General features: G+C 44.2%; 1 protein-coding gene across 4 annotated transcripts in view; it reads right to left on the minus strand.

Moving 5' to 3' along the window:
• The window catches only part of ESRP1 (epithelial splicing regulatory protein 1), a 61603-nt gene that overhangs the window by 24441 nt on the left and 11830 nt on the right, over positions 1-25332 (minus strand). For 2 of the 4 annotated variants that reach the window (XM_075920378.1, XM_075920381.1), the window contains exons 5-12: positions 12586-12684; positions 12443-12497; positions 8276-8386; positions 8033-8165; positions 7882-7924; positions 5109-5410; positions 2307-2525; positions 1109-1307 (exon numbers count right to left, since the gene is read on the minus strand). In XM_075920378.1, the coding sequence (XP_075776493.1) occupies positions 1109-1307; positions 2307-2525; positions 5109-5410; positions 7882-7924; positions 8033-8165; positions 8276-8386; positions 12443-12497; positions 12586-12684 (1161 nt within the window). The remainder of the gene's footprint in view (positions 1-1108; positions 1308-2306; positions 2526-5108; positions 5411-7881; positions 7925-8032; positions 8166-8275; positions 8387-12442; positions 12498-12585; positions 12685-25332) is intronic. The other 2 variants (XM_075920380.1, XM_075920379.1) reach the window with 2 other exon arrangements.

Raw genomic sequence — 25332 nt, forward strand, 5'->3', positions numbered from 1 at the left:
GTGCAGGGGACTAGTGAAGTCTCCTCCTGCTCTACCTTTCTAGAATTCCGCCATTAGTGGGAACAAAGTCTCTTTCCAAAGAGATGAGCTGGTTTACTGGTCTAGTTTCACTTGTCAGTTAAGTCTCCTTTTTTCAAAAGACAAGGGCAAAGCTTGAGTGTCCAAGATTAGAACTGTCCATTTTCCGCCATTATACAAGGCATTCTTTCAACAGGCCCTTTATGTTACTCCTTGGAACTTCCCTCCATGTCACTACTTCACTGAACAGGATGAAGCAAATTCAGGAAAACAAAGGGTGTCTCTTAAAGCTGTATTTTAGGGACCAGCAGTTGTGAAGAGACCATCTGATAGGAGAAGGAAAGGAGCTGATTTATCACAATCAGACCAGCGTAGCTGCATTAGGGATGTAAAGTCCCATTTAACCTGTTAACTGCTTAAATGGGGGCCAGCTGCTCCAGCAGTGAGCAGAGACTGTTCTGGCTGGGCAGGAACAACCCTGCCCACCGGGCTGGAGCAGGCCCCTACCCAGGTTGGGTGGGGGGCAGCTCCAGCCCCTGCTGGTTAACCATTTACATTCCTAAACTGCATGTCCAGATATCTATTTCACTTAACTCCATGCATTCTACAAGTCCATGGAAGAATTCAAAGGGTTAGTAGCTGTTCAGAAGGTAGAATATTTGCATTTAGATCCTGAAAAAAGCCTTATCAGAACACAAATTAGTCTTTAAAAGAAAGGGAGAGGCACAGAGTCCATGCAGACAGTGAAACTGATTCATATTTAATTTTTAAATGTGACTTTTTTTTAAATTGAGTTCTAGGTGGCCAAGTTTCCTTTCAGAGTCACTGCTTGTCAAGAGCAAGTTAGGTTGCAGAAAACAAGTTTGTCAGTGAAAAAGCAAGAGTGTAATTTGAAATTAATTCTTCTTCAGTCATAGTAATCCACAACCAAAAAGGAAAATGATCACCAGCTACTGCTGATTTCAGATTGAAAAGCCTTGCATTACCGCCCCCATTTAATGTACTTTACAAAGAACTGGGAAGAAGAAAGAAGCTCCAACACCTACCAGCACACAGCGTAGACTAGCGCCAAGACCCATGCAAAACTTACATGGTAACTTACATGGTGGTGGCGACAAGCCATTTCGATTTAACGTGCCCCCCATTAATACAAAGTTCATCTCCTCTGCAGAACACTGAAAGACTTCAATGTATCTGTCCTTCATTGTTTTCTTATGACATTTCTGTGCAGTGGAAAAAGCTCGGTCTGCAGATTTCATCTGGATAAACGCATCTCCTGATGGACGGCCCTGAAACCAAGAAAAGGAAGATGAGCAAATATGTAGTTCTGATGTAGTACCAAAACAAGCATCACTTGCAAGGTTAGCAGCATCTTTTACAAAGACTATTTGACCATCACCACCCAAACTCTTGTACCAATCAATGGTTCTAATACATTTAAATTCTCACCAATACCTGGGCCTATGGTCTGTCCACATGTTTGTCAGCCTTCTGCTATTTGTTTTAAATAGCTAGGTAGGATGTACTATAGAGAAGAGCTTTGATTATTTTTATGGCTCAGAATAGAAAATAAAAATGCCACACACAAGGGGCAACTCCAAGTATAGTTTAGGTAAAAGTAAGTATCTTAGAGGACCTCTCATTCTAGTATAAGAGCCTCTTTATGTAGTTTAAACTTATGTTACTTGAAAAGAGATTTAAACTAAACTCCAAAACCCAAACACAAAACCACCTCCTCCCCACTGTTACATCAGAATAAGAATGCCCGTCTCAGGGGTAGGGTGTGTCAAAGGGTGAATACTTGTACAGAGGCTGCACCATTATAAACTGGGACTCTCTGGTCTGGCAACATCCGTGGTCCTGCAGGACCATGGATATTCCAGGATCAGAGTGTCCTTGCCCCGATGCAGAGGTCAGAGGCCGGGAGCCCAGCACCCAGCTCAGTTGGACTGGGGCGCAGGAGCCAGTACATGGCAATTGAAATAATTCTTTGTACACATACTGATAACAGAGTTTACAGTGGACTTTTTAGCAATCTGTCTGGTACACTGGGTCGAATATTAAAAATATAAAAAGTGTTTAAGTAGCTAGATTCTGTGTGAGACTATTATTTCCATTGCACTCTTGGAGGACTGAATCAGTAGCCGCCTCACTTTTATGAATTTAGGGCTATCAAGGCTGCTTCCCTCCTATGCTGCTAGCAATCAAGCCTGCAAGGTATCATGTTTAAAGATGCAGTGAACGGTATGCTGGCAACACTGACTTGTATTCCTCTGTTGTCAACCTACCTGATGATTTAATACCAGGTGAACCCCATGGGTCCGTATATTTGCAGAAAATTCCCCCAAGAATTCCAAGATGTCCTCTATAGTGGCAGAATAAGGAAGGCCACGTAGACGTACGCAGTCTCGGATACTGGTCGGAGGTATGAATTGCTGAGATAATACAGGAAGGACAGGTGGTGCCGGAAGGGGAATGAGAGGTGTAGAAGAGTACCTGTTCAGCACCTGCACAAAAACAAAGTGACGAGTCCTCAAGCTTGTTCTGCATAACTGAATGTAGCTGGAATTTTTGTAAGTTACCTTCTAAGCATTACATAAGTTGACTGTAAGTCATGTAGGCACTGGGGTTTAATCAAGGATAAAATACAGCTGGAATTAATAAGTTCTGAAGAGCTTTATTTTAAAACATCATCTTGGTCTGTTTTGGATCAGGCTGCAAATTGCAGCACTACCGTATTTTCCGGCGTATAGGGCGACTGGGCGTATAAGACGACCCCCTATCTTTTTAATTAAAAGATAGGGTTTCATCTTATACCCCAGCGCCCCTCCGCCTCCTTTGCTCCCGGTGTCCCTGGTCTGCTGGAGATGGTCCCCAGCAGACCAGAGGCACCGGGAGCAAAGCCGCCAGGAGCGCCTGGGCTGCCCCCCCCGCCGGAGCCCCTCCGCGGCTTTGAAATCCTCGGGGGAAGCCGGCGGGGGGGCATCCCAGGCGCGCATGGGATGCCCCGCCGCCGGCTTCCCCCGAGGCTTTCAAAGCCGCGGAGGGGCTCCGGCGGGGGGGCAGCCCATGCGCGCCTGGGATGCCCCCCCGCCGGCTTCCCCCGAGGCTTTCAAAGCCGCGGAGGGGCTCCGGCGGGGGGGCAGCCCATGCGCGCCTGGGATGCCCCGCCGCCGGCTTCCCCTGAGGCTTTCAAAGCCGCGGAGGGGTTCCGGCGGCGGGGCATCCGGCGTACAAGACGACCCCCGATTTTTGGGGGATGTTTTTTTAACATCAGAGGTCGTCTTGTACGCCGGAATATATGGTACATACCAGTAAAATCCGAGCTGATTATGTATCTTACATTTATATAATGCTTTTCATCCTGCAGCATCCCAAAGAACATGGGCAAGAAATGCAGCCACCCCCGCTGACAAAAGCTGCAGCTGTTAACCAACACATAAGACTATCCCACTGAATAGGGGGAAGAGAAGAGTCCTGAAACTAGAAGATTTGTTTCATATGCTACACTAGTGCAAGCCACCATGTAATGATTTTAATGACGGAAGTAGCCCAGATAGTAACACCATCTGTGAGGTAAAAGTAATTAGATTTGACCAAAAAGAGGTTACATTTTAGATTTATTGTTGCTAGTTTCAACAAGAAGAACTCTGCCTAGAAGTTATTTGAATATTCAACAGTTTACTTTAATCACATCTATGCAAGACTTCTATACGTAGAGCAATATTATGTACAGTTTTCAACAGTGCATATGTAGCGTGGACAGGCAGAACCAAACTTAGGACCTCTGGAGCTTAGTGCACAAGCCTCTACAGTTTGAGCTAAAGAGCCAGCTGGCTCTCCACAAAGGCTGTAGAGTACACTCATTCTTCCTCTTTAAATGGCTTAAGTGTCACTACATGAGACAGTGAACCACATCTAGCAGGTGTGGGGGTTACATAAACGGATTGACACTTTCTACGGAGCCCTAACACTCGACATATAAAAATCACTAGGTCTGCATGACAAGATGTCATTTCTGCCAAGGACCAGGCTACACTAGAAGTCCCACTGTTAATACCAATTAGCCGAGCAGCATGCGCATGCTAGTGCAGTGGTGGGATGTTTCCTCATCACTGCCAAGTCTACAAAGTTTCGGTAAGCAAGACTGGCGCATGATGGACTGCTAGTAGTCAGTTCAGCACACTGTTTGCACCATGGAGCGGGCTCAGTTTCTGTAAGCAGTTGGCAGATCCTATTTCCTTGCAAGTCTTTATGTGGTACAATATCTAGAGTGCATAGCTCCCTTCTGCTGCTGCCCTCAATCTGTTTCTTACTACAGAGATTGATAAGTTACAATGATCAGGCCTCTAACCCACTAGCCATTGTTAGACAGAAGTTAATATCCGGTAACTAAGAATTTGAACTCACAGAGAACAAGGATTCTCTTGGTCGTGGTTGGTTTGTGAGAATTTAGATAACATTAGATAAGTTTACTAGGACCATCAACTTATGCTCTGTACCATGGGAAAGCAGAGTATTTACATAATTTTTTTTTTTTATTTAAAGACTCCTGAGTGGTCTGTAAGACCATCTTGAAATGCAGGGCAGCTCAAGAGATGAAAAGTGAAATTGTGAAGCTCTACTTGTGAATCCCAATGATTCCACATCAAGTATATTCAATTCAGAAGTTCTTAATATAACTGCCAGCCCCCTGACCACAGCCTGAACGCCATCTTCTGCATCATTTCCAATTAAAATTCGGCAAGCCAAATGAGGTCTTCTACAATGCCTGTGCAAACCTTGCACATGCTGTAGGCTTGCACAGGTACAACTGGTCAGATCATAGAATATCAACAGGATTATTTTCTATTATGCTGCCTGCATGGCTAACAGGAGTTAAAAAAAAAAGTTAATTAGCATACAAACAGGGATCAGAACCCTTGATGATTAAAAAATTCACAAGGTACATTTTCTTGACCTTGAACATCCTTAGGGGTCTTGAGAAATTGCTTTTTGTCTCACTGTGGGAAGAGTGTTAACCTCCACCACTGTGTATTCCTAATGGGTTCTTTGATTCGAAGAGACCAATTTGGAAGCTTTCCCCTTACCTGCTGAACCTCTGCTGCTGTGCTCCTGAAGAGTTCAATGTACCTTTTACCCAGCAAGTCCTTATGTTTTTTTAGTGCATTTTGTGCATATTCTTCACAAGCAAACAACACAAAAGCATCTCCTGTTGGCCTGTTGTCAGGGTACATGACAAACAGGATTCCTTCCTTTCCTCCTGTTACTGGACACTGCTGGCCAAAAAACATCAGCACTTCTTCTGTCGTTGCATTGAAAGGAAGACCTCGCATCCGTACAATCACCTGGTTTTCTTTGGATAAAAACTGAGCTGCTTCATTGGAAGTTCCTTTAACAAAACAACAAAATCCAAGCTGACATACCAGACACATCTAAGATAGCAATTCCTTCCCTATGTGGATTGTTTGCACCTAGCACATAGAATTGAAACTTACATTGTTCCTCCCCATTAAAAAAATCTCATGGGGAGCCAGAAATGCCTAGACTGCAGCTCCTTCGATTGGTTAGATGAGAGACCCACCTTCACCCAAGAGAAAAAGTAGGTTGCGTTTTCAACAGAGTCTATGCCCAGTCTGCGAGCACTACTGTCACGTGGTATCATAGATGCTGTTGGAATGGCTTTTATGGTGAATTTGAAGCCTTGTTTTTAACTACCTATTTCTGAAATTTTGCTGTTTCAGACACCTAACTACCTCAGACAATAGCCTGGGAACTACTAGCAAAAAAGTGCATTTAAGAAGATTCAGGAGTTTGGTTCCATTTGGATACAACTGTCATCTTTAGAAGTTCGCCAATTTTGCCTTCAATAACTAGAGGGGAATCTATCAGCATTTCTCGTGCTTCTAATTTAAAACCACAGTAAAATCAATAAAGTGAACTTTTTACAGCCAGCTGGCAAGCTCTAAGGGTGCCAATTTCTAATCTTACCCCAAAACACATTAGCTTTCCAGAGTGAGCGTTAAAAAAAGAAAGTCAGATTTTGCAACAGTCTCCCAATCAACCTCTTCCCAGTAGCTTGTACAATACTTTGCTGCATGTACAAACAGCCACAAACCTTATCACCTACACAGAGTGAAATGCAAGAGCCATCTGTTTGCCATTGTTATTAATATGATTAATGTGCACATTCCTTATGGGTGGAGTTTTCATAAGTACTTGTGGTGACTAAAGAACACAAGCCCCGCTGTAGGACTTAGGTTTCTAAATCATTTAGATGCTTTTGAAAATCCCATCCTCCATCTCTAAGACTGAGGAGGAGGAGACTGAGCAAACCACTACTGTATCCAATTTTAGGGAAGTGTGTGTAAGATTAAGTGAGACTGATCACAATGTAGACCCAAGTTCAGCCTAGTTCTATAGCTACAGAAGTGCTATGAAAGTAGCAACACAAGTGTATCTGCACTGCAACCCAGGGACTATCACCAAGGGTCAGAGGAGTTCATGTTCATGCCTATTCAGTCCTTTGTCTCTAGCTGGAGTTGCCAACAGTAGCTTTTTTTCTGAAAAATGGACAGGATAATCTACTGGGAAACAGATTGTAAATTGGGTCCATCTAGTGACCTATCGTATGTCTAGACCAGGATTAAAAAAATAAAGGTGGGAAAGAAGAAAAATAAATTTAAAGCTAAACTTTAGGAAAAGCACAGACATGTCAATCACACATACCTCTGCTAGTGTAGCCATACCTCTAGAAGGGGAAGGCACCACTATGCTCCAGTACCACCCCTCAGCCACACAGTACCCTTTTAGGGAACCTTTTAAGTTTCAGATTAAGTGGTATCTGCTGCTTCCAAGTACTAGGTTACTGCAACCTGCAGGGAATAGGTCATTCCTGTATCATGCTTGTCTGGTCCCTGATAAATGAGATCCAACAATGCAGATGTGGGTGGCAGCTAGTTGGGCCCCCCCTCTCTCTCACATGGTCTTAATGGAGGCACTGAGAGAGATAACAGTGTGACTGTTTATAAAGACACACTTCTGCAACCTTCCAGTGTTTGGTGATGAACTTTTCCTGGGAAGAAAGATCATTTTAGGATACAGGAAAGGTTTGAGCTGTTTAATGAAAACCAGTTTTGCCTATCCTTATAATTAACTAGCATTTATAATTTGAAACTCATCTGTATACAAAAAACAGAACAAGAAGAAGAGAATTACAACATCACAGTTCTGAAAGAATCTAAGTTATGTGTTTCTAACATTGATTATATGGAAGACTGGGCCCTCAGGAAAATTGTGTCTCAAGTAGGGCTGTCAAGCGATTAAAAAAAATTAATCACGATTAATCGTGCTGCTTCAAAAGGGCAGCATTGTGGAAACACCAGTGATTAACGCGTATTAAAAAAATTAACACGTTAATTCTGCCCTGCATTCATTGCAGGCATTAACGTGCGTTAATTCACAGCCCTAGTAGCAAGTGAAGTTCAGCAATAAGTCTGGTACAATCTTTAACTGATTGCTAGAAAGGAAGAGAGCATTTAGAATTTCTTCATATAAAAACAGTAGCGCCTCAGGAATCAGAACCCCATTTCTAAGTACCGGTTATACAGAGTGAAGACAGTCCCGCATTGCACCAGACACCTTACTGTTTTTATGCAAACTGATGCATTGCAATGAAGGTGGGAGGAGGGAAAAGAACACTCATGATCAGCAAACTGTGGTAGTAATCTCAGCACATCAACTACTGATTCACTCAATGAGCCAATTGAGAGATCATGTTGGACAAATAGTTTACAACTGAAGCCAAGTTACAGGTATTCATTGGAACAGAACCCTATCTCCACACACACACAAAAGGATTACCTCCTGCAATTTTAAGGAAATCTTCACCTGTTGCCTTGTACACCTATAGAAAGAAGGGGAACTAATCAGTTTGATGGGATTACGGATGCCATGCCCCATATAAGAAATTATTTAAAAAAAACAAAAAAAACCAAACATTGGTGTAGCATACCTCAATGTACCGATTTCCCATGTGGTGCTTGTGTCTTTGTAGCGCTAAATCTCTATGTTCTTCATTTACAAATCTCACGAGAGCTTCCCCATTCCTCCTTCCTTGTGCATTGAGACAGAGTGCAGCACCTCCCCTTAAAGAGTCAAGAAAATGAAAAAGGAGGCCCAAAAGTGAATCACTGGAGCAAACCAAGCACATTTCCTTCTTGCAAAGCCATAAACATATATATTGCTGGTAACTAACTTGGCAATATTTAGGCCTTTGAAGAATCTTGCAATGTCCTGGTCAGATGACTGCCATGGTAGGCCTCTTGCTCTGATTATGGTGTTATCATCTACGAGTTCCATCTTGCTGCTTCAGATAAAAACCAAACACACACATTAAAGCTTCCTCATCCTCAACATTCACCACACAGACTTCAAGCTTAACTGTAGTTTATTCATAAGCTTGAACTTGTGTTCAACATTTGTCAAACAAGGGCTAAGATTGTTAATACATTTGGGAAGACTGCAATTGTAAGTCATGAGCATATTTTCCCTTCTCTGGTTCATCCCATCCATCCAAGTGCCATTTCCATTCATTTCTGTTTACTGTTCTCTGCTCTACTCTCCCTTTTCCTCTCAGTCTTTGCACTATCCACTTCAGAAGTACTTTCACCATTTTTCAGGTAAGAAAATTAAAACAGGATATCCTACTTGTCAAGGACCAGAGGTGGCTAGGTCTGCACAGCGATTATTATTTGTATTGTGATAGTGTTGGGGGCCCTGGTCATGAGCCAAGACTCCATTGGACTCAGCACAGTACAACCAGGATAAAGACAGTCCCTTCCCAAAGCTTAGAATTCAAATCCCATGCTTGAGCCACAATAATGCTACCTCACATGTCATTTAGCTGCCACCCATGTTGTGACTAAAGACCACAATGGCAACTCAGCACAGGCCTGACTCAGCTCCAGACACTCAGATAGCAAGCAGTAGGGATTCTGCAAGACCCAGGCAGCCATAAATTGGTCAAGGTCATCATCTCTTCTTCCAGCTCACACAAAGGCACCACATAAAACAAGATTCAAAAGCCAATAAAAGGTGATGATGATCAGTGTGACTTTCACTAAGCAAGTTAGTGACAGTCTTTTAGCCCTACTAATTGGCTTCTATTTCTTTACCTTTTTAAGACTACCTTTGCACTGAAAGCTGAAGATTCACTTGTCATCCCCCTGTAAGGCAGGCAGCATGGCATTGTTTACATGCTTCAGAGGGACAACAGATTAAGTCTGTAACCAAAAAAAGTTAAAAAACCCCCAACAGCAGCCACCTTAAAGGCTAACAAAACACACAGATGGTATCATGAGATTTTGTGGGCACGAAAGCTCATACCACCATCTACATGTTGCAGCACCTTAAAGACTAACACAAGACCATTCAAGAAAATCTTAAAGAATGTTTACATGCTGTTCATGTTGGGAAGCTTTACTCATAATCAAAAGCACTAGAAAGCGTGTTAAAAGACTGGATTACTGGAGCACAGTTCTGCAGCAGAGGGCTGATTCTGCAGCAAATTTCACAGCACCGAATTTACAGAATATGAAGTCCATTGATTGTCTTTTACATATCTGATTGGGCATGACAAGAATCCAGCTGCCATGGCTAGATAACTGTCCTTGATTGTTCCAGGAAGCTGTGCTGCGCAACTGGGAATTGCTTCATCTGGCTTAGTTTTGGATGAGATTATTTCATTATACGAAATTAACCTTCTGAACATGGTCACTCTTCTCTATCTCCCCCTCATTTTTAATATAGAAAATTATAGCTACAAATTTCTTAACTATACAGATATCAGAGTTATTGGATACTGGTCTGAATCATGCAACTTTCTGAAACCCAAAGGCTATGGCTACACTGTAGTATAAGCTTTTCCACAAGAAGGCAAGTGAATCGTGGCGTGGAATATCGCTGTTTCATTTGCATAATTAATTAGCAGCTGCTTTTGCGCAAGAGGTTTTTGTGCAGAAAAGGAGTTATGTAGATTGCTCCTTTTTGCACAAAAACCCCTCTTGCACAAGAGCCATTCTTCCTCACTTTTTCAGGAAGAATGGCTCTTGTGCAAGAGGGGTTTTTGTGCAAAAAGGAGCAATATACATAGCTCCTTTTCTGCACAAAAACCTCGTGGAAAAAGCAGCTGCTAATTAATTATGCAAATGAAACAGTGATATTCCACGCCACGATTCATTTGCATAAGCTTTTCCGCAAGAAGGCTACAGTGTAGCTGTAGTTTAATAGTCCATGTTAGGGCACTGGGACCCAAAAAATAAAGCTCTGCTACTCACTAGCACTCTTATGCATTGCATCCAAACAAGTAATTGAACCAAGTGAAGTAATTGAACCAAGTGTTACACAGCAGCAATCAAGGCAGATTCATTTTATAGACTAAAAAATTAGTATAATTTTTATTTTGTGAATAGATCGTGCTTTGATCTGTGGAGTTCATTTCAACCATTTACTGGATTCATTTAAAGTAGACATGCACAGAAGAAATTGCATCTTACAGACTAGAAGATTACCAGTAGTCTACAGGAAGAGCACAAAGATTCTGTTATTTCAGAATGCAAGTGCTAACCTTGCTAAGAATATTCCTTTATACAGATAGTTCAGTACTGCATTAACTCTTTCACTCTTGTATTCCATTGCACATTCCTATTCAACTTGCACTGTCATACCCACATTTTATTGCTTTTATCTAGATTTTCCCCTCATTAAACAGCATTTTACCAGATGAATGTCATTTTTTGCCAATATTTATGGTGGTTTTAGATCACAATATTTCTTGTGAGTTACTGAGCTAGAAGGAGCTGCAAATAAAAGTAGCATCTGTGACTGTGACCACACTGTTTACTCCCTCTTTCATAAAGATTCTAAATAAGACCAGTTCTTTGATACACATCTATTGTGCTCGCTGTTTAGAAACCATGTCGTAATACCATTGGGTATGTCTACACTACCCCGCTAGTTCGAACTAGCGGGGTAATGTATGCATACCGCACTTGCTAATGAAGCCCGGGATTTGAATTTCCCGGGCTTCATTAGCATAAGCGGGGAGCCGCCATTTTTAAATCCCCGCTGCTTCGAACCCCGTGTAGCGCGGCTACACGGGGCTCGAACTAGGTAGTTCGGACTAGGGTGCCTATTCCGAACTACCGGTACACCTCGTTTCACGAGGTGTACCGGTAGTTCGGAATAGGCACCCTAGTCCGAACTACCTAGTTCGAGCCCCGTGTAGCCGCGCTACACGGGGTTCGAAGCAGCGGGGATTTAAAAATGGCGGCTCCCCGCTTATGCTAATGAAGCCCGGGAAATTCAAATCCCGGGCTTCATTAGCAAGTGCGGTATGCATACATTACCCTCCTAGTTCGAACTAGGAGGGTAGTGTAGACATACCCATTGAGAGGAATCATAAGTGCTAAAAAGAGAGGCACGAGATTATAAAGTTTGCATCATAACTAGTATCACTGCAAATGCATAATCTGTGTTGACATTACTAAAATACACGGTATCTAATATCCCTACTCATAAATATGTACAAAGTAATCATGTAGCTGCAACAATTTTTAGCAGTTACTATAATACTCCCCGGGGTGGGGAGGCAGCAGTTAGTGCATTCCCATGGAGCTCCCTGTTCCCCATGCAGACTGGCAACAGTGAGGGGTGGCAGCAGCCCCTGTCTTTTGGGGGGGGGAGGAAGGGGAAGAAAAAACAGGCAGCTCTGTGGAGCCAGTGCTTGTAACCAAGCACTGGCTCCCACCTCTCCCCCGCGATGCTCCACTGTGGGAGGCAGCAAGAAGGAGGCAGGCAGCTCAACAGCACCAGCTCTGCCTCCCTGCTCTTGCAGCTTCTGTGACAGAGGCAGCAAGGAGGAAATGCGTGTAGTCATTTGGATTAACAAATAAACCTAGGCTTATCGTTTAAACAGCTATATACTAATATCCCTATTTCAGAGGACACTGTCATTTATAATTTATTAGAAAAAAAAAAACACATTGCTTGCCATATTGTCTTCGACACGTGATACATTTCCACATCACTGCTGTAGTAAAGAAGTGTATTGTTTTCCTTATCACTTGAAACAAATAAAGCCAATATCAATAGGATTAACAAAAGCTTCTTTATCCTTGTTTAATAGGATAGCGTGTTCACTATCATCATTGATAATTAAACACAGCTGAGGAGATAGTAGCAGTTCCTAATCAATACTAAGCAACCTATTATTTTTTCCAAAGCAACTTTCAAGCAAAATAAAGGACTTGAAAAAAAGACAACCACCACTTGCAAGTGTAGCCAAGTACAGAAATCTTAATTGTATGTCCGGTTTTAGATTTAGGTCCTAGCTGTAGCACTTATAAAAACCCCACTAACTTACCAGGTACCACTTTCAAATTTGTAGTTCACTCTTTCTGGATCTGCAAATCTGTGATCTATAAAACATAGCAGAAATTATTTCCCCCCTCCAACATTCAGGAGAAAAAATAAAAAGCCAAACCCGAGTTTACAGCAGTTACTTACTGTATACATCAGAAATTAGCGTTAAAATAATATTCCCCATATCTTCCACGTGAGACACTCCAAAACGTTGTGCTGGACTACTCTTTTCAAGGTTTAAATCTATAAATTGGAGTTAGGTCAACAGTAATCAAGTAAATGAGCTTATAATTGAACAGAATTCCCCACAATGCACATAGGCCAACAAACTTCCATGGAATCCCTGACAATTTATTTACACGTACTATTTTAAATCTGTTTTCTTGTTCATGATATACAATTGTATTCACAGTTCAAACACCCTCCCACAATCACTACCACCTACAATACAAGATCATTTTAAGAAGCATTTGGTGACAGCAGAGATGTTGAAAGAGCACCCATAAACCAGACTAGACTGAAGTCTTATGGTGAGATTTGAGATCATTGTGACACCCCCTCACCACCACAGTAAAATGCTCCACACAAATTAAAAATCCTCTTTTCTACAAGTCAGGAAAAGCGATATTAAAACAATGATTAGACACTCATAAAGCTATCAAGATAGTTTAGTACTTCCTAATATAGATTACATGGCATCTCTGACAATTTGCTCCACTCTGTAGATCTAGCACCTCTCTTCCTACTTGGATACAAGTCAGAAACTTTTTCCAATTTTACCTATTTGCACAAAGCTTTTTATTTTATTTTTATTTTTTTAGGGGAGATTGCTAACCCAATGCTGAAAAAATAGTAAGACTAATTATTAAGGGTACATTCTGTTAACCCACAGACTACCTGAATTCCTTCTTTCATTTGGAAAGATGTCAAAGTGAAAAGCGAGAATAAATCTTCTGGTGGGAGGAACTGGCAGAAATGGTTTGTTTTGGATTGATATCTAGTGTGGTGTTTCTGAAAGTGCTCCGCAAAACCGCTTTGAGAAACATCAACTGGTCGACCCCATTTATTTCTGGCGCTGTAGCCACGGAGGCTTACAGCTCCCATTGGCTCCACTTGGTCCTTTGCGGCCACAGAGAGCTGCGGAAAGTGGCGTGGGCCGGGCCACCACTTCCCACGGCTCCACTTGGCTGCAAAGAGTGAGACAGAGCCAATGGCAATGGAGGCTCCATAGCCGCAGAGCCAGTAAATAAACAAACCAGGGCAGCCAGTTAACCCTCAAAGTGGTTTCGTGAAGCACTTTCAGAAACACTGATCTCATGGATTTACTAGCTACTTTTCTCTCTTTGGACAATGGTTACAGTTTCAATAGCAAATGCCACCATGTTCTCACATCATCTCAATTGTACAGGTTGCATCTCTAAAATCTGGGATTCTCTTGTCCGGCAAGACCATGGATGTTCCAGAATCAGAGAGCCCTGGAGCTGCAGGGCAGTTGGGGCCCAGCCAGCAGGTGGCTCATCGGGGCTGGGGGGGAAAGAGAAGGAAGAGGGTGGCACAAGGCTCAGTGGGGCTGAGAGGGAGGCTGGAGCCATGCAGCCCATCTGGGTTGGGTGGGGGGCAGCAAATCAGGGAAACATCATGTGGCTCAGCTGGGCTAGGGAGGGGCTGTGAGCTAGTGTGTGGCTTAGCTGGGCTGCTTAGGGAGACAGGAAGCTGGCCGGGGAGGGGGTGGGGAGACAGAGCTGAAATTGACTCCCTTAGTCCAGAATAAAAAAATCCCTTATCTGGGACCAGTCAGGTCCCGAGGGTGCTGGACCATGGAGGTCCAACTTTTACTTACTATGTTATTTCTCATCATTACATCAAACTCCAAAGTTCTTTAAAATAGAGCAAATTTTCCCCTGTTGGGTAAGGATTTTTAAAACGAGTTAGGGGAGGCAGTTCTGCTTCTGTCCCCTTTTTAAAACCTAGTTATGATGCTTATGTAAAGCTCTTTAGGATATTCTTCCATATTGTTAACCTTCTGTTTTATAGGGGAAAAAAAAATCTCATCTTAAGCTGTGGTTTTTAACCAAGTGTACTCTTGGGGATACATAGAAGTCTTCCAGAGGGGTACATCAACTCATCTAGGTGTGTCTGGTTTTACAACAGGCTTTATAAAAAGTGCTAGTGAAGTCAATACAAACTAAAATTTCATGACTTGTTTATACAGCTCTATATGCTATACACTAAAATGCAAATACTATATTTATATTCCAGTTGTATCAACCTAGATTTATAAGTGTATAATAAAAATGAGAAAGTAAGTAACTTTTCAATAATAGCGTGCTGTGACTATTTTTATGTCTGATTTTGCAAGCAAATGAGGTGTAGCTTGGGGGCATGAAAGAGAAATCAGAGTCCTGAAGGCACTGCAATTGTCTAGATCAGTGGCTCAACTTTTCCCAAAGGAGAGCACAGACATTTAAGAGAGGTACTGGAATTGGATTAGGCTATGTTAGGGGCAGCCCACCTGTTCCAGACAAAGAGCCACAATAGCAGTGGAGACAGTGCGAAGAGCCAGGGTAAAGTTGTTGAGCAAAAACACAAAAACAAACAACAAAAAACCACACCACATGGGGGGAAAATAGGTGCTGGTGTACAACAGCTTTATTTTGGGAAGGGTGGGGGGGTTAACTTTTTCCCCAGGTTTTCGTGGCCCTGCCCTTTTTTTGGGGGGGGGGGGGACCTCAACAACTTTGCCCTGGCTCTTCATGCTATCTCCACTGCTATTGTGGCTCACAAAAAAAGCACTGGGAAGGGGTGAGAGGTGCAAGCTCTGGGAGGGAATTTGGGTGCAGGAGACAGTAGAGAAGAGGATGCTGGATCAGGGAGGGGGCTCCAGGCTGGAGAGTGTTGAGGTTAGGTGGAGGGTTGGGGTGCTGAGCAAGCCACAGGCTTGTGGCTGAGAATGCACGAGTTTGGACTGGGGTGCATGAGGGGCTCAGGACAGGGAGGCTGGGAGTAGGATGGGCTCAGGACACAGATTTGCAGTGTGTGGATGGTGCAGAAGTGTTGTGGCAAAAGACTGAGGATGTGGGGATGCAGGAGTTTGGGAAAGTGAGAGGCTCAGGACAGGGGGTTCCAGTGTATGATAGGCTCGGGTTTGGGGGCGGGGGGGGGAGGGGGGAGGTTCAGGTGTGTTATGATGCTGCGGCCAGATGGAGCCGTGGCCCTAATTGGGGGCTTGTTGGCCAGGCTTCTTTTTTAAATAAAATGTCAAACAAAATGTTTCAGCGTTGTCTTTATTTATGAGAGGGGCGGGGAACCTGTTTTGAATCACTGACCCACAGAAAAGTCAATCAGGGCCACACAAGAGATGAAAACAAAAACAAACAGAACAACCACTCCAAAACCCCCAAGCCTTACTAATGTGGCCCCAACTGTGCTGGTGGGGACAGGGTGCTCGTGGGGGGGAGGTCTAGCAAGAAGGAAACAGCTGGGGCCACTACCTGGGGATCCCAGGTTTCAGGAAGCGTGCTGGCTGCTCTTCCCCTCCACTCCCCCAAATAATTCATAATAATTCATTTTTTTTTTCCAATTCTTCATCTCACTTCATGCCACGTACTATTACCTAGTGGAACATGATTTAACTTCAGGATTTTTTTTCCTATTTATACTACCATCCCTCCCCAAAGGGAAAAACACCTCATTTTTCACTTAGAATGTAAATGAATTTGGGCTTGTCTACACTGGCAAGTTACTGCACTGTAACTTTCTCTTTTGGGGGCATGACACCTCCCTCGAAGTGCATTGAGGTAAGGGCTGTAAAGCACGGGTATGGGTAGTGCTATAGCATGCTGTACCACTTAAGTTGGGGTGGGGAATCTAGGGCCAGATGGGACCCCCAGCTTGCCTGGATTTGGCCCTTGGGGTTCTAGCCCTGTGTTGTCCTCACATGGGGAAAACAAAATATACTAGCCTGGGCCCTTCTACACTCTTGCGTATGAGGAGAATGTGGGAGAGTTTTTCCTTCTCAGTCAGGGGTCATGTCAATGTGGGTGGTTTTTTTGTTTTGTTCTTGGGTTTGTGTGCGGCCTCAACTGATTGTTCTGCGCGTCAGTGGCCTCCTACCTAAAAAGAGTTCCCAACCCCTGCTTAAGTACAAGACAAAGCCAGGCACGCCTCAATTTTACTTCCCAGTTCCAACACCAACTCACATTAGGCCTATTTGTAGACATTCTTTCCCCACCATCACCACTCTGTCTCACTTTACACTTGCTACATATAAGCTTCCTCCCATTCCTTTTTCATTTAGCTTATCCCCCATGGCTTTCAATACTGGCATGCATCCACCCACCCCAAAGTGTGTCACAGCATGACAGTTCCTCACAAGAGGCATATTTGAGGGAACAAGGATCTTTCAAAACACCAAGACCTAAATGATATACAGGTAGTCCCCGACTTACGCGGATCTGACTTATGTCGGATCCGCACTTACGAACAGGGCTTTTCTCGCCCCGGAGCTCGTGGGCGGCAGGACCGCCCACAGCGCAGCAGTCCCGCCACCGCGTCATCCGGGGCAAGAAAAGCTGCTCTAGGTCTCCCTGGTGTGCTGGGGGGGACTCCCCAGCACAGCAGGGAGACCCGAGCAAAGAAGGACCCCGCTGCCCGTGCGGCTTTGCTCCTTTGCCCCGGAGCAAAGCTGCACAGGTGACAGGGTCCCCCGCCTCTGCGGCTTTGCTCCTGTCTCCCTGCCTCTCACAGCAGGGAGACCCGAGCAAAGCCACACAGGCGGTGGGACCCCGCTGCCCGTGCGGCTTTGCTCCTTTGCCCCGGAACAAAGCCGCACAGGCAGCGGGGTCCCCCGCCTCTGCGGCTTTGCTCCTGTGCACAGCAGGGAGACAGGAGCAAAGCCACAGAGGCGGGGGACCCCACTGCCTGTGCGGCTTTGCTCACATCTCCCTGCTGTGCTGGGGGGGGGGGTGGGGAGACTCCCCCAGCACAGCAGGGAGACAGGAGCAAAGCCGCACAGGCGGCGGGACCTCTGCGCCTCCGCGGCTTTGCTCGGGTCACCCTGGTCTGCTGGGGGGGAGGGGGCACAGCTAGTGCCCCCCCCCAGCAGACCAGGCTTTTGTTGCGGGACGCTTGGGGTAGAGCAGCTGGGGTGCTGCCAGGTTGGTCCTGCGGGGACCTACCCGGCAGTGCCCTAGCTGTTCTGTCCCAGGAGTCCAGATTCAGCCGCTGTTGAAACTGATCAGCGGCTGATTCCAGGAAGCCGGGGGCAGAGCAACTCTGCCTAGGGCTTCCTGTAGTCAGCCACTGATCAGTTTCAGCAGTGGCTGAATCTGGAGCCAGTTCCGACTTACATACAAATTCAACTTAAGAACAAACCTATAGTCCCTATCTTGTACGTAACCCGGAGACTGCCTGTACCAAGATTCCAATACAACTTCCAGAAAAAAATTTTTTTTTTGGCTTGACTGCAAGAGCACAGGGTTTCTCCAAAAACGAATGGTGAGCAAAGTGGAAGGATGCCAGCACCCCAAAGACCACCTCCCTTTTCCACAGGAACATGGTCCAAATTTGAACCTCCCCCACAGATCCCATGGCAGATGTATTAAGCTTCTCCATGTATAGTGACAAACACCAACTGCAGACATCCAACTATGGAATGCCTGAACAATGTGTCACACTATCATTTTCCAAGGATACATCTGCCCAAGCCCAGATTAGCCAATGTACTCTGCTCTCTGGTTGCTACCTCAGGGACCCCATCAATCACAGGGGGCAGGAGGGAAGACACAGAAATGAGTGAACTTCAACTATGCACTCCAGGTCGCACCAACACTCCCTCAAATTTGGCTCAGCTGCTCCCTCCCTGACAGAGGGGCAGTTAGGCCAAACCTAAGTAGCACTGAGACCCCAGTATGCCAGCTCAAAACTGCACACAGGTACCTCTTGCTCCATTCCTACAGTGTACAGGGCTCCAAAATGCTTTCACTTGGCACTCTCTCTGCTATCCATTCCATGTCACTTGATACAATTAATTGTATCATCAACCTAGACTTGGACAGCTAACATTGTAAGCCCAAAGAAAGGCTGTGCCTACCACTATAAGGCCCTAATATTTGGTGCCCTTTAGGCTCTACCACAATAAAAATGATTAATAGATAAATTAAGATGAAAACTTTTCTGAACACTGAATTTTAGTTGTGCTCCATCGAATGCTTTTACAGCCTTACTGAGACATTTTTGCCACTGTTATCCAGATTCTGTTCAGCACATTGAGTTTTCATTGCTTTAAAAGAAATATAGATACAGCCCAACAACAGGGACCTTTTCTTCAAGGTATTAGACTGCTTACCCTTTCGCAAATATTCCTCAGTAAAATAGTCCTCCTCCCACTAAGCCCAGAAAGAAGCAAGACAGCTATTCTTGATCCAATTATAACCTCTATTTGGTATTTAGTGGCACGCCTGATCTTGAGGAAAAGGAGTACGAGTTATCTGGAGACTGATCTAGGAATAGTCATACAAGCTTTATTCATTCCACCCTCAAGGCATTCACAACAATGGAAACTGGCTTAGCAAGCTCTGCAAATCAAGAAAAGCAGTGAATTAGGATGGTACAGAGGTACAAAACGAACAGTCCCTGCCCTTCTGTATATTTGCACACAAGTTGAACAAAATTTCCTGATAAGCCACAAGTGCTGTTTCTTTTATGGCTTTTTCTGTGGAGTTCATGGTCATGTTACATTATTTTCACTCCTTGGTTTGACTTAAACACAAACAAGATTTGCCACTAACAGTAAAACATTCATTGATTCTAGAATACAGCTAACAGAAGAGACCTCAGAGAAGATTCCCAGTTAGGTAGGACAAGTTCTTCCTCAATTCCCTGAATTAGAGATAGTGCTTTAAAGGGTGCCATTTCCCTTCCTTAGCATCCCAGCAGCCATTAGCTTTTTTGAAACAATTACTTCGGATTTCCACTGGGATGGGAAAGCAGAGTGCTTTCATGGGATGGTGTGGCGGGGCTGCCCCCTGACCCACGCCGAACAGGCGCTGCTCGGCATCCGGGGGGGGTCGGCCCGAGATTGCGCGGCTTGCACACAAGCCGCGCCGTGGCTGATAACGCCGGCAGCCCCGCCGGCTCGCAGCCGCGGTGCGGCAGGAGGGGAGGGGCTACTGTGGGAGGAGTTCCCCCGCCCTGACAAGCCCTGCCGGCTGCCCACCAGCAGCAGAAGCAGACAGCTATAGCCCCGCCCCGACCTATGACGTCAGAAGGGACATCGCCGGTGGGACGCTTAAAAGAAAAGCGTCGCCGCCATGGCAGGGGGAGGGGGGAGAGCGAGGAGGAATAGCGTGCAAGGCTGGGGGAGGGGGAGAGTCGGGCGACACCCTCGGGGCTGGGGGCAGCCCACACCCGGACCATATTCCCGCAGCCCTCCCATGGCGGGGGTTGCGGTAGGGTCGGCAGTCTGTCGGCCAGGTACAAGGTAAATACTCCGAGCGGGGAACGCCGGGGGTGGGGAAAGGAAGCAGCCCAGGGCAGAGCCCATCAGGGCTGGTGGGCTGACGAGTTACGGCAGGAGCCCCATCAGCCAGACCAGAGCAAGGTAGTTCCGTGTCCTTAGGGCCCTGGGCTGGGGCCCTGTGAGTGAGGGCGGGCCCGGGCCCCCCTTTCCCCCACCCCGCGGTTGGGGGACTACAACTGCGCCAAAGAAAAAAAGGTAAATCACCTAAAAGTCTGGCGGAGAACCGGAGGTACCGGCCAGAGACCAGGGTACACCGGGGTACCGATGGATTGGAAACTTGAATCCCTTTTACCATAGACAGCAGGTAATTTTAGCTGATTAAATTAGTCATAAAAATTCTCTCTACAAGCAAAATAAACCACCCAATTATTCATTCAGTTTAATATCTCTGTACTCGTCACAGGAGGATGCCTCCCCTGCACCAAATACGTGATCAAGCATCATAAGATCCTGTTATTTAACAATCTGTGCCATGAGACTACTTATGGTTTGTCTCTCTCCAACTATGAGCACACCCACCCATAGCATCTCACTCAGATGTGCAATGCAAGGCACATACAAAGCTGAATTGTACATTATCCTGCACCTTGTGCAGTCACTTACAATAGTGAGAATGAATGCACAAGGTTAACATACTGTGTAGCAATACTACTGTGTAGAAATACAATAGAACTACACTTCTGTGTAGCAATACAATAATCGCCAAGTTTTTTTTTCTTCCACAGATGTCATATCTGCACTCAAGGAATTATCCCCATTTTACAGATGGGGAAACTGATCCATGGAAAGACCAGGGCAATGGAGAATTTTGTTTGGTGTATTTTCCTGATGTAAGCATCATTATCCCACATTAGATACAAACCCTGGGCCCTTTGCATGTACCTAACAGAAGATACTCACTAGCTGTAAGAGCAGAGAGACTGGGAAAGTCCTGCAAGAGTATGCAATATTTGTGAAGTTTCATCTCAAGTGATTCCATAGGTCTGGCTCTTCTTTTAAAGGCCTCTTTCAAGTTCATGTTAGCTTTCATTGAGAGTCTGCCTACCTTCACCACAAAATTTGCTCAGTTGGTAGCAGTAGTTAGCACATTAGGCACTTTCTATTTTTTCCTCCAGTGAAACGTGACAGTTTAAGTTTGTAATGAGAATAGAGAAATAGCTTCATCATTTATTGAAAATACTTTGTGCATTGTTTCAGACTGCGGTATCATAAGTAAGCAAGCCACCTATACAGTGCTTTGCCCAACATCAGGAAATTATCTGGTAGGCATTTCTATTAGTTTCTACCTCTGTTTTGAAAACAGAAATAATATCCCAGTCTGACAAAAATTGCTAGACTATGAAACAAGTCACTTTGTCTTCTTCATTAGTTGCAGAGGAAAAACAACTGAGGAGAGTTGGCAGTTTTTCAAAGGGACATTGTTAAGGGCCCAAAAGCAAGCTATTCTGATGTGTCGGAAAGATAGAAAATAAGACCGCCTTGGCTTAACCACGAGATCTTGAATGATCTAAAAATAAAAAGGAGTCGTCAAAAAATGGAAAGAAGGACAAATTACAAAGGATGAATATAGGCAAACAGCACAGGAATGCAGGGGCAAGATTAGAAAGGCAAAGGCACAGAATGAGCTCAAACTAGCTACAGGAATAAAGGGAAACAAGACGACGTTTTATAAATACATTAGAAGCAAGAGGAAGACCAAGGAAAGGGTAGGCCCACTGCTCAGTGAAGAGGAAGAAACAGTAACAGGAAACTTGGACATGGCAGAGATGCTCAATGACTTCTTTGTTTCGGTCTTTACTGAAAAGTCTGTAGGAATGCCTAACAGTGAATACTTGTGGAAAGGGGGTAATTTTGGAAGGTAAAATAAAATAAAAAAAATGAACAAGTTAAAAATCACCTAGAAAAGTTAGATGCCTGCAAGTCACTAGGGCCTGATGAAATGCATCCTAGAATTCTCAAGGAGCTAATAGAGGAGGTATCTGAGCCTTTAGCTATCATCTTTGGAAAATCATGGGAGACAGGAGATTCCAGAGGACTGGAAAAGGGCAAATATAATGCCCATCTATAAAAAGGGAAATAAGAACAACCCAGGAAACTACAGACCAGTTAGTTTAACTTCTGTGCCAGGGAAGATAATGGAGCAAGTAATTAAGGAAATCATCTGTAAACTTGAAAAGTGGCAAGGTGATAGGGAACAGTCAGCATGGATTTGTAAAGAACAAATCATGTCAAACCAATCTGATAGGATAACGAGTCTTGTGGATAAGGGAGAAGCGGTGGATGTGGTATACCTAGACTTTAGTAAGGCGTTTGATACGGTCTCGCATGATATTCTTATCAATAAACTAGGTAAATACAACTTAGATGGGGCTACTATAAGGTGGGTTCATAACTGACTGGATAACCGTACTCAGAGAGTAGTTATTAATGGTTCACAATCCTGCTGGAAAGGCATAACAAGTGGGGTTGCATAACAAGTGGGGTTCCGCAGAGGTCTGTTTTGGGACCGGCTCTGTTCAATGTCTTCATCAACTATTTAGATATTGGGATAGCGAGTATGCTTATTATGTTTGCAGATGATACCAAGCCATGCGACTAATCTGCAGGATAGGGTCATAATTCAAAATGACCTGGACAAATTGGAGAAATGATCTGAGATAAATAGGATGAAGTTTAATAAAGACAAATGCAAAGTGCTCCACTTAGGAAGGAACAATCAGTTTCACACATACAGAATGGGAAGCGACTGTCTAGGAGGGAGTATGGCAGAAAGGGATCTAGGGATTATAGTGGATCACAAGTTAAATATGAGTAAGCAGTGTGATGCTGTTGCAAAGAAAGCAAACATGATTCTGGGATGTATTAACAGGTGTGTTGTGAGCAAGACATGAGAAGTCATTCTTCCGCTCTACTCTGTGCTGGTTAGGCCTCAATTGGAGTATTGTGTCCAGTTCTGGGCACCGCATTTCAAGAAAGATGTGGAGAAATTGGAGAGGGTCAAGAGAAGAGCAACGAGAATGATTGAAGGTCTGGAGAACATGACCTATGAGGGAAGGCTGAGTGAATTGTGTTGGTTTAGTTTAGAAAAGAGAAGACTGAGGGGGACATGATAGTTTTCAGATATCTAAAAGGGTGTCATAAGGAGGAGGGAGAAAACTTGTTCATCTTGGCCTCTGAGGATAGAACAAGAAGCAATGGGCTTAAAACTGCAGCAAGGGAGGTTTACGTTGGACATTAGGAAAAAGTTCCTAACTGTCAGGGTGGTCAAACACTGGAATAAATTGCCCAGGGAGGCTGTGGAATCCCCATTTCTGGAGATATTTAAGAGTAGGTTAGATAAATGTCTATCAGGGATGGTCTAGACAGTATTTGGTTCTGCATGAGGGCAGGGGACGGGACTCGATGACCTCTCAAGGTCCCTTCCAGTCCTAGTATTCGATGATTCTAGGATTAAAACAAAACTGAAAGAAACATTACTATGAGGACAAAATCCAAATGAAGCACACAGAGTGACTATTTTAGCCACTTCAGAACAGAATAGGTTCACAATAAGGAGTCACCAACGCAAACAGCTACAAATCAGTCAAATAATCAGGAACCAGAAAGACAACCCCTTCCCCCAAACCAATCACTAAAATTACATTTACAGAGAGGGATGCAACTAACCAGTTTAGCCAGTTCATAACTCAGGTCTACAATAGGATGTTCTGTTGACACTTCACCAGGATACTAACAATGAGAACTGCAATATAGGCCTTGTCTACAGCGGCACAAAGGGTAAGTATAGCTGCATGAGGTGTAGTGAAAAGCAGGTTGCACCTGTGGTGTGGTGTAACTACACCACAGCAGTGGAGAAAGGCTCTGGTGGAGGGAGGGGCAGCAGGTAAAGTCTCTGGCAACTAGGGATGTAAGAGACTAGTCGACTATCTGATAAACAGACGCTTATCTCATAGTTGACTAATAATGCGACTAATTGCTTCCCCCCCTTGTTGCCTCTCCCTGATAGAGGCAGCAAGGTGGGGGAGCAGGAGCCGGTGCTAGGGGGAGCCACCTAAGCTGGTTCCCCCTAGCACTGTCTCCACAGCAGGAAGGGAAGGTAGAGGCACAGTGGAAACAGCGTGAGCGGGGACTAAAGCAGTCTCTGCTCGCACCACTTCTTCTGCGGTTCTGCTTTTGAAATGTACAAGAGCCTCACTGTGGCCAATGGAATACCCATATTTAGGAGGTGTACAGCATATGAACGCTCCATGCAGGTATAGTCCTTAACTAAGCTTCAGGTAGTCAATGGAGTTGTAAGCACCATGCCATCCAACCCCGTTCAGAGTGGATCTCAGTAACATTCAGAGGTCAATGGCCATATAGGCTATCGCCCTGGCATATGTCAGTTACGCACTAACGTTGTTGACACTTGAAGGAACTGCTGCATTATAAGTCCCCCAATTCTCCACTTTTTTTTTTTGAATGACATAAAACACAAAAAACAAAAAACATGCAAACAGAAGTTAGCTGCAGGAAAAATTCCACGCTTTATGTCTACATTTGGATGTATAGTGGGGATGCCCTGTACAAATATTTTAGTCAAATTCTCACCATCAGATTATTCATCATTACCCTCCCAATAGCTAGAATGTCCTTGTATCTTCGTCAGTCTCAGAGTGGTAGCCATGTTCACCTAACTTTAAAAAAAAAAAAAAACAAACAAAAAAAAAACAACAGTCTCTAAGGTGCTACAGGACTAACAAAAACAAAAATTATAGTTAGTATCATCAGTAATACCTACTACTCATCTGAGGAAATGGGTTTTGCCCACGAAAGCTCATGATACTAAATATAATTTTTTTAATACAGATGCTCCAGGACTACTCCTTTTTTATACTATTTTGGTCACTGAATATTTGTCATTCCTGTGGTTGGTCAGAATCTTCTCTATCCAAGTTAGTGCAGAGAGGTACAGCAGACTTCTTACCCATTACAGTCTCACCAGTGCAGTCTCTCAAAAGCACTTTGTACAAATACAGATAGTCTGTTGCTCAGGGATGCTGCAATACATTTTAGACTGTCTGCTCTTGGAAGAAGGGACTATTCTTAGGTTTTCTAAGAAGTTCCTAGCTTATTTGCAAAGACGATTAATAAAGACACATCATTAACCTACTCCTGGTTTATGCAGGAGAGCCTAACCAATGGCAGAGAGTGTGGATATTAACAAATCTACACACACATCTGCTTTAGGGAAGAGAGATAAGAAGGCCTATCTTCCTTAGTGGAAAAGTCACTTACATAACTGACATCTGAAGCTACTTTCAAACTTTGTATTCCACAGTTAAAACATGACAACAGCAACCACTTTTGCACATGACTATGTAGCAACAGTG

Source organism: Pelodiscus sinensis, chromosome 2 (genome assembly GCF_049634645.1).
Source record: "Pelodiscus sinensis isolate JC-2024 chromosome 2, ASM4963464v1, whole genome shotgun sequence".
Taxonomy (NCBI): Eukaryota; Metazoa; Chordata; order Testudines; family Trionychidae; genus Pelodiscus; species Pelodiscus sinensis.